This window comes from Amblyomma mixtum, chromosome 9, assembly GCF_055824585.1.
Source record: "Amblyomma mixtum isolate Tamu chromosome 9, ASM5582458v1, whole genome shotgun sequence".
NCBI lineage: Eukaryota > Metazoa > Arthropoda > Arachnida > Ixodida > Ixodidae > Amblyomma > Amblyomma mixtum.
Genome location: NC_143020.1, coordinates 29211352 through 29226523, shown reverse-complemented (window position 1 = coordinate 29226523; position 15172 = coordinate 29211352). Strand labels below are relative to the sequence as shown.

The following is a 15172-nucleotide window of genomic DNA, read 5'->3' as shown; positions in this document are numbered from 1 at the left end:
AGGAGCAATCAGGTGAACCGATACGCACTGATACAGCTGAGCCCTTCGCTGGTTGCCACCGATGTAGTAACGCGAGCTCTTTTCCTTCTGGTGCCAGTGATGCCACACCCACGCACCTTTTGTTTGCACATACATGTTGACATACTATATTCATAGCCTCGACAAACTCCCAATCCTCTGAAGAAAGATTTATATTCAGTTGTTGGATCTGAGACTTAAATTTCATACAAAGAGCATCTTTTGGGCTCATGACCATCGTACACAAAAGGCACACTGATGGCGGTATCACCACATTCTAAGCTGGTATAGTGGAGCATTACCAAGTACTGCCTGATAAATCCACTAAACGGTTCATTTGAGCACGAGGCTCACAATGCTCAGCATTGCAGGTTAGACGACTGTCTGATTCCGGATACCCTGAGCCACTGGCGGTTGCTGTGGCTGAAATCATTCTCGAAAAATGAAAAAACAGGGCCATCAGATAAGCAGGGATATATAAGGGGACAAGAGGATCACAGGAGTAGCTGTCATCGCTTACACTCACCAGACCTCTCGCAACGGAATGAAAATGGGGAAACGAGCAGACGGTGAAGTGGTGTTTTTGGCGCCCGTTCAATTTTCTATCCTTTACTAAAAGACTCATCCTTGCGCTAAGACAAAAGTATGAAAATTTGACAATGATAAATGATTTACCACTTGTGATTATGATGCTGTTTACCGTGTACCGTTTTCTTGTGGCCATAAGCATATTGGGCAGGTGGTGATTGTTACAACTTTATTGCCATAAAATGGAGGGGATTAGTTAGGGCTGCGGTGAGTCCAGGATGGCCTCCAGTCGGGGGCGAACTCTTGAGGGGCGACTTCTTGAGCTCGCGTGATGAGCGCCAGTTGTGTTGTTTCCCTTGAACTGGCCCTGTCCCATCCCTCCGCTGTGGTACCTGGCAAGAGTGTCGTCGGAGGGAGTTTGCTAGCACATTCTCATGAAGTATGGTCTTGGATGGGGCGCGTCCCGTCACCACAGTATGGGCATGCGGGGTCGTATTCACCATTTGTGATTAAACATAATTGATAGGGGCTAAGGATCACCTTTGCTGTAGGCGTCTGAGTGTCGTGGCTTGCGCCCTGTCGAGGTGGGGGTAAGAGGCGGGATACGCGCATCTTTGCTCGCGATAAAAGTTTGTAATCTCCGCGTATGAGCGAGGCGCCTTGGCGGGTGCGTCCTCTCCCGACAGGTCTCCCGTCGCCCGGTTGGTTAAACATCGGGCTAGACGGTCGACCCCCTCATTTTTGGAGTTACCCGCGTGAGCCGGAACCCATACGATATTGAAGTTGTGATCGAGAGTTCGATTGCGCAGAATTCGCATTATGAGTGCACTTGCCGAGTTTTTGGCGAAATTTCCAATGGGCAGTCGCTGAGAATACTTTTGGTGCGGGGATCCGCTATGGTCAGTGCGATAGCTACTCCTCTGCTTCGCGTATTGAGCTAGCGTGAAAGGTTGTGGCGTTAACGATGGCTGACTTTGGAGAGGCCATACGTGCTGCGTATGTTCCGACTTTGATGTCTTGAGCTGCGTCCACGTACACTGCTCGTGGTTTGTTCTCGTATTGTTCCTCAAGGGCCCACATCAATGCTTTCCTGCAGGCGTCGTGTCTCCCTGGCAGCATGTTCTTGACTACTGGTTACACAACTAATCTACTAGTAACGTTAGCTGATAAACGTGAAGTTTCACGTACCTCCTCAGCGTGGTGGATGTGGAGTTTGCCGAGAATTACGCGCCCCGCAGCAGTGCGCGACAAGCGGGTCACTTGTGCCGTCTTATTGGTTTTGATTAGCTCAGCAAGCATGCTAAAATTTCCGAACTGCAGCAGTCGATCTCAGTTGGCGTATGCCGGTAGGCCAAGGGCCGCCTTGTATGCTGTTAAGTGCGTCTTCGACCCAGCGACGCAGATGTTAGTACGGGCAGCCGTACGTGATTCGACTTATGATGAATGATTGCAAGATCCTGCATAGGTCGGCTTCTCTTATGCCCCTGCGACGGGTGGCAAAGCGGCTCACCAGCCCGCCTATCTGGTGAGCCGTTACGCGTGGACGGCGAATCGCTTCCTGTTGTATTATTCTTAATAAACGTGCCAAGAAACCTGATCGTGGCTACCGGGGGTATTGGATCGTTATCAATGTGCAACTCGATTGGTGCCCGAGGGTCAAGTGCTGCCTGTGAGGCTTGTTCGTTCCTGATAACTAAGAGTTACGATTTTGACAGTGAACATTCAAGGCCGTTCCCCTGCACAGAAGAGTGTACCATATCGATAGACCATTGTAATAACTCTGCAATCTCTCCATCGGATCCGGAGTTGGTTAATATGGTGAGGTCGTCGGCGTATATAGAATGTAGTACAGGTGGGATAGCATCTAACAGACGCAGGAGGCCACTCATAATAAGACTGAAGAGAAAAGGTGAAAGTGCAGCGCCTTGCTGGGTTCCTCTGGTGCCGAGTGTAATTTTGACACTACTTTTGTCCCCGAAATGCAGCATAGCCGTGCGCTTGTTCAGAAAGGTGGTGATGTAATCGTATGTCTGTTTGCCTACGTTTATCAGTGAGGTTTGAGGAGAGGATGGAAGCGTGTGACACATTGTCAAAGGTCTTACTCATATCGAGTCCCATGATGGCACGCGCGGCTCTTATGTGATTTGGATCTAGAATGTCTTGCTGTATCTGACACATGATGCCCTAGGTTGAGAGGCCTGCTCGAAACCCATTCATGGACAGGGAAATGTGTCTTCCGCATCAGTGTGCATTTGGAGCCTAAATAAGACAACGTGCTCCATTGCCTTTTCTAGACATGTCGTTGCGAAATTGGGCACAGTTTCCCAATTTCGAATCTTTTTCCCGCTTTAGGAATGAAAATAATTTTAGCGTGCGTCCATTCGTCGGGGCTGCTGTCTTCTGTCCAGTATCTCTTGAAGAGGCCCGTAAGGGCCTCCACTGATTTGTCCTCTAAGTTGCGCAACATCTTATTGGTGATGCTATCGTCCTCGGCTGCCGAGGCGGTGTTAATTTGATTGAGAGCAGCTCTGACCCCCACTACGGTAAAGACCCTATTCATGTGAGCATTACCCGACCCTGAACACCCATCTGGCGTGGGCATATCCTGGGAGGCGTTTACGTATGGATTTTTTATCATGAGCTCTTCGTCTTAGTAGAACGTTAAGTTGGGCGAGTTGGTATAGGTTCATGGTTGAAAAACAGCGCACAAAAGACTAGACACAAGAGTAAAGGCGACGACAGGACAAGCGCTGAACTCACAACTAAGGCTTTATTGTAAAAACCTGGGTATATAAGGAAGGCATAATCATGAAAACAAAATTGAACAAGCAAAACTATGACAATGATAAAACTAGTGTGCGCCCGAAGCCCACAATCTGTCAAGAAACGTGATCTCGTTATCACTTAAAGCAACCGAAGGTTTGCTAACGCAGCCCCGTTGCTCCGTTGCGATGAAGTATGCTTCTGCTACTTCCCGCGTGGTTTGATCTCTGTGAGAATACAACACCTTTGCTTGGCTTAACAAAGCAGTGCACTTTTTCTTCTTGCTTTTCATCACTGCGCACCCCTTACAGTGGGTAACAAGATAAGATTGGTCATTGCCTTTATCTAAATTGTTGTTGTGTTCTTGCAAACGCTTATTCAAGCAACGGCCGGTCTGTCCGATGTAGCGGATTCGTTTGTCAACTGCCGCACGTGTGTCGTCTACAGCTTTCCCCTTTCCTGCGGAGCCCGCTACATCGGACAGACCGGCCGTTGCTTGAATAAGCGTTTGCAAGAACACAACAACAATTTAGATAAAGGCAATGACCAATCTTATCTTGTTACCCACTGTAAGGGGTGCGCAGTGATGAAAAGCAAGAAGAAAAAGTGCACTGCTTTGTTAAGCCAAGCAAAGGTGTTGTATTCTCACAGAGATCAAACCACGCGGGAAGTAGCAGAAGCATACTTCATCGCAACGGAGCAACGGGGCTGCGTTAGCAAACCTTCGGTTGCTTTAAGTGATAACGAGATCACGTTTCTTGACAGATTGTGGGCTTCGGGCGCACACTAGTTTTATCATTGTCATAGTTTTGTTTGTTCAATTTTGTTTTCATGATTATGCCTTCCTTATATACCCAGGTTTTTACAATAAAGCCTTAGTTGTGAGTTCAGCGCTTGTCCTGTCGTCGCCTTTACTCTTGTGTCTAGTCTTTTGTGCGCTGTTTTTCAACCATGAGCTCTTCGTCGCTCCCTGCAAAGTTTGCGAGATTATCTGTAGGGCCTTGTGAGATTCGGTCAAAGTTTGCGTAGGATCGAGTAAATTCTTGATTAGAAACAGTGTGTTTTTATTTCCCAGTTGCTCATTAAGGCGTTCGCAAGTCTGACGCCACTGCTCTCGGCTAAGCTGTCACGTGTATGCTTCTATATCGTTTTGAAGTCGGGTTAGTCAAACTTTTAAGCGCCGGTTAAGCTTATTTTTACGCCATTGAGCGTGTATACTTTCTTTGTACTTCCATCATGTGTACTAGCTTAGCGTCCAGACTGGGACGGCTTTCCTCCTGCGTCACAGTTTTATAGGTCTTGGCGGTGTCTTGAAGCAGGCGCTCCGTCCACTGTTGTAAATCTACTATGCCCTCCGCAGATCTTTGCGAGCGGGCTTATGTGAAGGCGTCCCAATTCGTGCGCTTCACTTCCCGGCGACGCATTCTGCAATTGGTCACTCGGAAAGTGGTACACAGCACATAGTGATTGCCTCCTATGTTGATGTTGAGATTCTCCCATCTCATATCGGGGATATTTCTTGCAAAGGTAAAGTCGGGGCACGTATTCCTGGTTACACTGTTGCCACTCCGCGTAGGTTTGTCAGGGTCGATATGTAATCGAAAAGGTAGATCAGTCAGGTGTGCTCTAGCGCCTGAGGAGTCTCCCAGAGTTTAGTACCTTTTCTACTGTTAGTTGAGTAGCCCCACTCTGCATTGGGTTTGTTAGTCTCCGACAGTCAGAAACATTGCATCTCGCGCCGCTGCATGCGCCTTGCGGAGGAGGGTAGCTATTTTCGTGCTGTTGTCTTTAGGTGGACCGTATACATTGAGAATGTAGAGGGGAGAGTGTGCGCGCGTGTTCGGTAAGATTTCTATAAAGGTCTGAGAGTCCTCCGACATTTCCAGATCTAGTTTATCTGCTGTGAGATTGCATTGTACAAATGCAGCTGTGATGGGGCACTTTCCGTCACTTTCTCATTGTATGCTTCGTATCCCGTGAGCTTTACTTCTGCATTTGTCTCTTGTAGGGCTATGATTACCAGCCTGTTTGTTTGGGCCAAAAATGCATATCTCAGAGCCTCACGCTTGGGTCTGTATCCCCTGCAGTTCCACTGCCATGCTATAATATAAGCACTAGCCATTGCGTTTCCCGTAGGGTTCCGCTCGCGCGGCTGGCACTACGTTAGTTTTGAGAATACTGCTGGCGGACGCACGCGCCGACACGTCATCGGGTGTGAGGGAGAGTACAGTGTAGGTGCGCGGAAAACAGCCTGATCTATAGCGTTGCAGATATCATGGTCAGGTTGCTAGGGGCCGCTAGAGCGCCAACCCTACTTGTTAGTCGAGCATAGTAGCACCGTTTCGAAAGTACTGGCGACATTGGCCACCGCCTCAGTTACTTTGTTAAGCTATGGTATTAGTTTCTGGATAGTCTCCTCTACCTTAGCGAGTCGGTCGTCTAATTTTGCAAACCTTTGTTCGTAATTAATGTTCAGCTCATCTGGATCTGGCGGAGGTACAAGAGATGCCTTTCGCTTGTTACGGCGGGTTTTTTCCACTTCCATGTATTCCCTGCGGGGACCTCAACGCAGTCGTAAGCCTGAGTCGACTCGGAATTATTTTTGGATTGCGCATTCGCAGTTCCTAACTGTTTGATTTTAGCGTTGGGCTGCGCTTACTTTTGTTTAAGCTGTTTGATTAACTCTGCCAGCTTCCTTACCTGTGGGTCGGGTGCTCGTTGGCGGTGCTGGTCGTCAGTAAGGGGCGGTTTTAATGCCAAATGTTTTGCGGCTCTCTTTTCTGTTCCAAAATGGGAGTTGGTCCTAGAGCTGCTTATCTGATATAATAATGTGCTCCTACCTGTGCTCCCAATGCGTCCACTTAGAGGCGGTAAAGAGTCCTCCCATGGTTGCCGATTCGGCCGAATTCTGACCAGTGATCAAGAGGGACGTTGTCTCGCTGAGGCTCCTGATTCCGAGGCACTTTGTCCGGGCTGAGGTTGATGGGACGAGATGCCACGGCGATTGTGTACGAAGGGATGCTTGCAGCTCCTGCTATTGGTCGGATGTGGGCCCTAGCACACGGTGCATAACACTTGACGCGTGGGTTCTGGTCCTTATTGTGGCGGAGCATGTTCGACGCCGCATCTGTGGCAGGTTGGATGCCTTTGCTGCTGGCAGACGTCTGCTCGATGTTCCGTTTTCCGGCAGTTAAAACACGCCTCCAGTCAGGTTCTAAATGCGGAGACCTCGCATGTGAAGTTCAGATATCGGACGTCGCGAGGGGTTGTGGTGGTGGCAAAGGTGATCAGGAAGTGGCGAGCCTGGCCCAAACTCCCCGCCGCCGTGATGAGATGGTCAGGGTTATGAGTTTTATGTCGTTAAAGATGTCCAAGTCCGTCTCGTAGCTGTATGCTCGGTAGATGACACCTCTGATGGAATTATCTGGTGCGGGGCGTAGACAGCGACCTTTATCCATCGGTCTACAATCTTGTGTTTCTGTATTGTAGCGTAGGCAGCGGCCCTTTCTGGTTGGGAGGTGCTAATCATGACTGTGTTGTTGTACGGGTGTACCCTCACCTGGTCAGTAGCGAGGGCGCCCTTTGGGTCGAGTTGGGCGGCTGCACACATGATCTCCTCCAGCTTTGCCTGGCCAATGTCACATAGGTTGAGATGGCCATGTGGTCTGAGAAGGACTTTAAAGTCTTCGGCCGGTAGGCGACGAGAGGTCTCCAGTTTTGTTTCGGTGGCGGTCTGCCACGTGGCAGTTGTTGCAACCCGGCGTTGTTCTCAGACGTTGTCGATGCTTTTTCACGGTGCTCCCTTGAATTCGATTGACGACGGTACTTGTTTTGCATAACTAGCGCTGTCCACGCACCGTAATGAAGTTCGGAAGAATCGATTGGTGGGCGAGTTGGTACATGATTACATGTTACAAAGCGCAAAAGGGACAGGACGAACGAAGAAACCACACGCGCTTAGGTAAGACAGCTCTGCATTGGTGATGTCGATACTCTCCAGGACCTAAGGCATGGTCGGAGCGTTCTCCAGGCACCGCCGGAGCGGCGCCTTCTCCTCCGCAGTCGACGCGCCGCAATTACACTTATCTACCTGTGTCAATGTGGCCGGTCGAAAAACGGTGGGAACACGCAGAAATTGGCTCGCCTCCTTCTCCCCGCTCTCGACACCGGGTCTGGGGTAGCGTCAGAGTCTCCACGGCGAGAAAACTGCGGCTATTGGTGGCTGTCCGCCACGAAAACCTGGCGACAATCGCGGAGCTCATGTCTATATTGGGCAGACAGGCAGATGGTGTAAAGCAAGTGAAATGAACATGGCGAAAATATTACGCGAAGAAACAAACAGCACCGCCTAAGTCAGCGCTGTTGTCAAGGGGTTACCTGATCTTTTTTGGTCGGAGTCAAATTATGAACCGCCACAAAGACAAGTAGATTAGGGAGATTATCGAGGGTATGTATGTTGCCATTGCACGCAGCAGGTGTGTCAGCGCGACATCACTGGCATTATCAAGAAAAGAGCGGGTGTTTCTAGATCAATGGATATCATCGAAGGGCTTAGTAGTATCAGCTAACCTGATTGCTCCTTTCCCTTGCATGCGGGCGGTTCCTGCATGCATTTATGCACGGATACTGCAAGAAATATGCAGCTAATACTCAGTGTTCATGTCTTCGTGTGTTCTTTCCCGGTACCGTATTGCTATGCGCTGTCTACCATTATTGATTGCTTGATCGAAAACTTTTACAGAGTGGCAATTATTGGAAAATTCGGTGGTGCGCCCATTCCGGAAGCCCATTCGCATGTGCCGCAGCATGGACCCTGCGAGCAAGTCCTGATTGCCGGCCAGGGTCCTCGCTCTGCAGAATGGCCTCCCACTTCTTTTTGTCGCTACTCAAACGAAAAATTCTGATGTTACAAAAAGAGGTTCATGATCACACTTTTGCCTAACCCTTAACTTTTCATGACTTCATCATTCTTGAGTTTCGAAAAACGGCGAAGATACCAATATTTTTTAACCTTTTTGTCATAATTTTCAGTGAAAGCATTTTACTGTTTTTGGAGGAAGCCACCCTTCCATCATATGAAAGTTATTCTCAGGATACAGGCGAAATTCAGCTGTCTCAGTGCTTGTAATAAACCTCAGATAGGTGAAAAAATTCAAAGCGCAGTCTCTATGATGCCATTTTTTAGCGTCCTTTAGTGTTGTACTTCCTCCCTTCACGAGGATGCGAACTCAAGTGCGACAGGCATGCTGCTTTGCATTGTCCACGAAAATTTAGTTTTTGCACAGTGCAGTACAAAATAAGGAGCTCGTTCTGATTGACGTTTTCTGTGTGGTTCTTGAAAAGCGTTACAAGGTCACATAAAAAGAACCATCTACTGAGCAAACAAATTTCATGGCTCTACACTGATGCACCATCGTGCTGATGCTTAAGGTTCGACTGCGCTGGAGCCCAACTCTCGTTTGGGTTCTTATTTACGCTGACAATTGCAAATAATTCTGCTTGCTGCGGTATCATACGTTAGCATTTAAGTGAAAGCAGTTGCAGCCACTTTGTGAACTGCGAGAGCCATGCTTCCCGTGGAAGATTGCTAACGCATTACCCATTTCATGGGAATAGCGAAAATCATTATTTTAGTTTGCGCAGCATTTTGGGTTCGATTATTCGTCGCGACCAAGATCGTGCAAACAAAAACAAAGCGGCATCAAAGGAGATCTCTCGCCCTAAATTTGGTCTCCAGCATAAATTTCACTGCGAATTTCAAAATGTTTGCCTCTTGACACATACATTTTTTCCTTGAACCTAAAGGAGGAAAATACGCTGACAAGTTGCTGCTGTTTTACGCTGACACCAAGACTAGCGACCTCTCTGGGGACAGTGTGTACCAAGCAGGAGTCAGCCTTGCCAGCAACCTGATGAGTTACCTTTGGAACAATGGTAAGGGCTCATTGATTACAGTGTGGATGCGAGTGTGGAATGCTGTCTGCATTTTTGCTCGTAACTTGCGACATTTTCAAACGAAGTTAAGATGTTTATTTTCCAGCAAAAAGAACATAGCGTTCGCACTTAAGGAAGATGTATCCAACATAGAAGGAGAAGCTCGAGAAAATGTTCGGCATTGAACACTCCTGTGTGTTCGCACGTGCGAACGTAATGATCGGCATTTTTTTTTTGGTCAATTGCAATACTGAAAGTAAGGTCAAGAAAAACTGAAATACCATTACTGCAGCATGCTCCCTAGCGCGCAGAGTGCACTAGGTGCGGTGACCTCTAAGAGGAAGCTCTAAGACTCCTTGCTTGCGCTGTGTCTCCAGACGTCCTCGTTCCTGCGTCTATTCTGTGCAAGCGTTGAAACGGTGATGTCTCCCTCGACAATTTTGCTCAGTTTCACGCAAACCTTTCTATCGCCGACTTAGAGTGTAGGTGGTGCAATCAGGAATAATGCAGTGCGACCGTCAAAGAAGTGTTCTGCGCAGCCGTCGGTAGTGCGAAAACGAAAGACTCAACTATGTCTTTTTTTATACTTCCCAATAGAGAACCGAGCAGAGCATTGGCTCACTGATGTGAAGGGGAACATTTTCAGGCTGTTAAGTAAGTGCTTGATTGGGATCACTTCTTGGACGATGAATACTACCACACTTGGCACATAAATTTGCTATTGCAGAGTCAGTCATAGCTTCTTCTAGGCCCGCTACAATCTCATCCGTCCTACCTCATAAAAATATGCGTGTCGTCTTCGACGAGAGCAACTTTCCTGAAGAACTGCACAAGCTCGTCTGTATAGCTCGTGGACGGTACACCAGATTTTAGGTAATGGTTGCAGAAATCCGCTGTCGGAATCAAATGTGGCGCTTTGTTTGGGTGTTTGCACCGCTGGAGCGCTACAGATTGAAACGAACAAAAAGCCAAACCTTTCATAAAAAAAAAAGTAGTATTATCCTCTCACTTACCGACCGCAGAACCCGCCAGATAGTGGCGCAGACGTGGTATGGCTAAACTTTTCATTTGTACATACCACTTTTGCTCCCGGCAATGCAAGAGCGATATAGATGTATATGAAATTTGGTTCATGATCTGATTTTGCATCGCCATCGCCACGTGGAAACTACTTACGCTTAGAGCAAGATGAAGGATGGACTAAGAAGCTTCGGTTTAGCCTTGCTATATTCCTCTTAGTGTTAGCTTGCTATATTCCTCTTAGCTCATTGACGTTCTACCAATAAACCTCCTAACCTTGTTTGTTCGCTGTTTCAGTTAAGCTCATATAAACTGCGGTCTAGTCTGCAAGTGAGGACTTAAAGTTACCGCAAAACATGCATGAATGCCCTATGGGGCTAAGAGGTGCTAAATTTCACATTACCTGCGCAAAACAATGTAAAGCAGGGCGAAGAAAATAATGACAGGAGTTTAAATTCACCCACATATTTTTAACATGATGCATGAAAGCAAGTTATTGAAGGTGACAGACGGCCAGGCTTTGCAATATGCAAGGTTCACACCTTAGAAGAGTGAGCGACGTAGCACAACACGTGCTCGCAGTGAGCACTGCCGCCACTCCGGAGACTATATATGCAGGAAGCATAATAATTAGCCTGCCAGTTGGCACATAGAAGAGTGATCTTTTATAGTATGTTACTTCTAAGTAATGGTCTCAATGCGAGTGTTCTGCTTTCCTGCACCAAGCTTTTTCGCTCTTTGTCACAGGCAGGCACAGCGGTGGCAAATCTTGCATTACTTAAAATGGATCATTATAGTCTGTGCTTTAAATATATCCGTTACAAACGGGCATTCCGAAATTTACGGGAATGCAAACGGTAAATTCTTGTCTGGCCCTCATTACTGAGCAATCCTTGTAGGCAGTGCTGTTTGGAGTGGCTTACAAAAGTGTTCGCTTTTCCGTAATGTTCACGAGTACAGAAATCCTGTAGCCTTGAAGGCTTTCCATACTTACCGTTATAAGCAGAAACACGCTGAGATGCACGCATCAGAGAAGGAAATAATACACTGGGCAAAAGCTAGGTATGATATATATGAATTTTTGAACGCATCATGCACACTAGAAGATTGCCAAGAGCACCATACTTTCCACAACGCGTCATGTCAATACGGCAGCTACAGGTATTTAAAGTTGAATATTAACATTTGGAGCTGATGTAAATTGCAGGAAAACTGACATTAATGCATGACACGCTACAATTCCACATAGGTCCTCACTTATGTGTTTTTGTTGCCAGACAGTTACGCTTTCGACAACTCCTTTCTTGTTCCACACCATGATCCCCGCCCAAAAGGAAGGAAGCTGCCTAATTTTGTGCACTGACACTTTGTGTGGGCATTACTCTTTCAACCACAGTTCCCTACGAGCGGATGCTGAACGTCATCCTCTCGGTCATCGATGTCAAATTTAAGGACCTCCTCCGGGGAGCACTGAAGATTCTATCAGAGGCTGGAAACTCATCGTACTATCTCGACCATGTTGGTAAGTAATCCTTTTGGCTGATAAATTGTAACGCCCAGCGGCATTGTAGGCCACTGTAGATTTACAGGTAAGCAGCATGTACTCTCCATACATATGTCAGATATTGCTGATTTTATCATCATTATGGTATGGTTGGCTGATTGATTCGCTGTGGCTGCTATAATTTGTACGGAATGCCTTGTTTTCTTTTTGCAATCTTAAACGCCACCACATTAATGATCAAAAGGTTTGGATCGTAATGTTCCTAGGAACTGATCGATCAACTTATCCAAAAAAGAACCAGAAAACCGCCGTATGCATGAAAACGCTACAGACAAGGAGCGTGTTGGGGATACCGAGAAAGCGCAGAGGAAGACAGCTTTATGAACATGAATTTGAAGAAACGAGCTCGACTTTTCCAGCTTAATTTCCCAGTATGTGTGCTTAATATTCTTGAAAAGTTCTTAAAATACCAAGAAATCGACTCAGCAGAAAGGTAGCGAAAGGAATTTCTTCTGAACGCCGCATGACTTAATGTCATGGCGGAAACATTTACAGGATGCGGATTAGCGGAAGACGACTGACTCTTGGCGATCGGCGAAAGCAACTTCAATAAAACATAAAAACATTAACGGGCAATCGTGATAGCTCTGTTGAAAACATACGAGCAGACTGGGCAAGTAAGCAAACTCAGAAATGAATCTTTTTCCAGCTAACCCGCATCACGTAAGCTTTTGTTCATGACTGCCAAATGCTGAGCAAATTGCTGCGCTGTTATTTTTCTCCTGAGGCACTGAAGCAAGCTCCAGTATCCATGGTGCAAGCAGGGCGATGATGTTAAGGACGAAATGTTGCTTCCGGTCAATGAACGTTAACTACCATTATCTAAACAAGCATTGCAACTGCACGCGGCACACCTGGAGTGTTTCAATCATCCACATCTGTCATACAACGCTGTAATCAAAAAGCTGTGCGAAAAGCAAACAGCCATCAACAACAAAACACGCTCTTTGCAATACGCATGAAGGGTAACGGTTTAGAGTCAGCTCTTCTTTGTTCTTTTTGGAAAAAGTTTTGATGCTCGCAAAGTACCCGTCCTCAACGTCCTGACACGAATGATTTCAAGCAGACACCTTTAGAAACGATGGTCGTATCATCATACTTATTTCTGGTTATCGAGCCAAGTTTCCCTGCATCGTTGCTTATAATGAGCATTATAACTAGAAAAACGTAAATTCTATGTACTTTCAGGTTTTGACGTCAGTGGCTACAACACTCTTGAGAGCATTGCGGACATGTACAAAGAACTGGGCATCGACGGACATCGATGGCAGGGTGACGGTATAACCAACTGCTTGATCAAGATCTACCCGACACTGCGGACGAATTCAGTGATTGAACGGCGTACTGCGGATACATCGACCCAGAACTACGTAGACAAAGCATATGTGTGGACGGTTGATGACTCTAACACGATCAGCAAATTCCTCAGGTGCGGCTGTTTTCTACTGTCGTGGTATATGCGATGGCGGTGGTGTATGTTTCATTTTTCGATCGTCACAAATTTCAGTTTAATTCTCAATATCCAGTCCGCACCGCATGCGACTAGAAGGGACACCGGCAGGCTTTTTGCAACCATTTCTGCATTTCTGCCACCACAACTGCTTAAATATAGAAAGTATGTCGCTAAATGCTTTCCAACCTGTACATCACGCAAAATGTTCTCACCAAGCTTACAGGAGACGAAACCACTACGGGCTACGTAGGAAACCTTGTATGAGTTCAAAGGGGATTGTGGTTTCAGCGTGACAAATTCAGACGTCACTCATCTGAGGCTAGCGCACGCGGCTGCAGGAGGCTTTTGTAAATCCTTTCATGCAAAACGTTTCTCAATAGAAACAGTGTGTAGCGCAGCGCTCTCATCCCATTCATTTGCTGATATGTCTTGCTTTGAGATATGTTCTTGTCTAATTAACACAATGATGTTTTGTTCAATTTCACTTCTTCACCGCGAACCCCTGAGACGAAAGAACAAAATTGCGGGAAAGCAACATATACAAAACGGGTGAAAACTTCCAAGTGACTTCTATTACGCGGCAATTCAATTAACATAAGCAGTCACGAGAATGCGCGTAAAGCGAATGACACAACACGACAGAACAAATGAAAAAAATGACAGGGTCAGGATGCTTGAATATGATTCCTCTCACCTTTGGGCAATGCACGGAGGGTCCAACATGGTTTCTGTCTTGAAACTCTGCCTCTCTCTTGGTCAACGTCGCTGACGGGTGACTTATGCAAGTGCGTTCATTTACGGAAATATTTAGACAACTAAACGCTGAAAGAGACCTTGAGGGCACTTCATTCCACCACAGTTTTAAGTAAAAAAAACTGAGCCGCCTCTGTGGCAGCGATGTAGTATCGAGCGTTAACACACTTAACATAGGCTAGACTAACTTTACTAGCAAGTTTGGGCTGCACGAAACGCGAAATCGTATGGTGTCACACCGAACACTGCTACAAACGGTTGAGCCGCAAAGCTCATATGGAGACTCGTAAAAACGTGGAACCGAAGCTACATAGGTCGCCGACTCGAATCAGGGCCGCAAGCGGGGCTCTAACTTAACCAGCAAGTTTATGCTGCACGAAGCGCTGAATCGTATGACACCATCCGGAGCATTCTCCCTCAAGCGATTGGCCCACAAATTTTACACAAATGTCGCAACTAATTGGACCGACTTTGAAGCCTGCAGGCAGCGGTATATACGAGGTCTGTTAGAAAAGTATCCGACTTTATTTTTTTTTTGCGAACATCTGATGGATATGAAACAAGCGCGCTTGCATCAGGCGACCTTGAACCTTCATGCGCATGCACGAATTTTTTCCCGCCTGCCGATAGCGTCAGTCGCTGGGACACAGCGTTTGAGTGAGGCAGTGCGCAGTGCTCTCGTCGGTTTTTTATTGCAAAGAAAATGGCGGAGAGAGAGCAGCAGCGCTACTATATCAAATTTTGCCAGAAACTGGGCTACAGCCAAGTGGAAAATATTCGGAATATTCAGACGGCTTTCGGTGATGATGCTATGAGCAGCACACAGATTAAGCAGTGGTACAATTGGTTTAAAGACGGCCGCACATCCGTGAAGAGAGAGTCACGCTCCGGTCGGCCATCAACATGACTAAATGACCAGGTAATTGCCGAAGTGAACGATGTGGCGATGCGGGACCATCGTGTGACTATCCAAGAAATTGCGGAAGAGGTGGACATCAGCAATTTTTCTGCACATTCCATTATAACCGAAGATTTGGCCATGGAGAGAGTTGCGGCGAAATTCGTGCCGAAGCTGCTGACGGTGGAGTAAAAGCAGCTTCGTGTTGAAGTCTCACAGGGGATGCTAGATTCCATTAACA

The 15172-nt window shown here is 46.9% G+C and overlaps 1 protein-coding gene across 1 annotated transcript in view; it reads left to right on the top strand.

Annotated features, from left to right (window-relative positions):
* Nucleotides 1-15172, top strand: part of LOC149328626 (dermonecrotic toxin SPH-like) — a 28975-nt gene that overhangs the window by 8414 nt on the left and 5389 nt on the right. The window contains exons 3-5 of the mRNA XM_089560926.1: nucleotides 9115-9243; nucleotides 11660-11785; nucleotides 13016-13256. Coding sequence (XP_089417052.1) covers nucleotides 9115-9243; nucleotides 11660-11785; nucleotides 13016-13256 — 496 coding nt within the window. The remainder of the gene's footprint in view (nucleotides 1-9114; nucleotides 9244-11659; nucleotides 11786-13015; nucleotides 13257-15172) is intronic.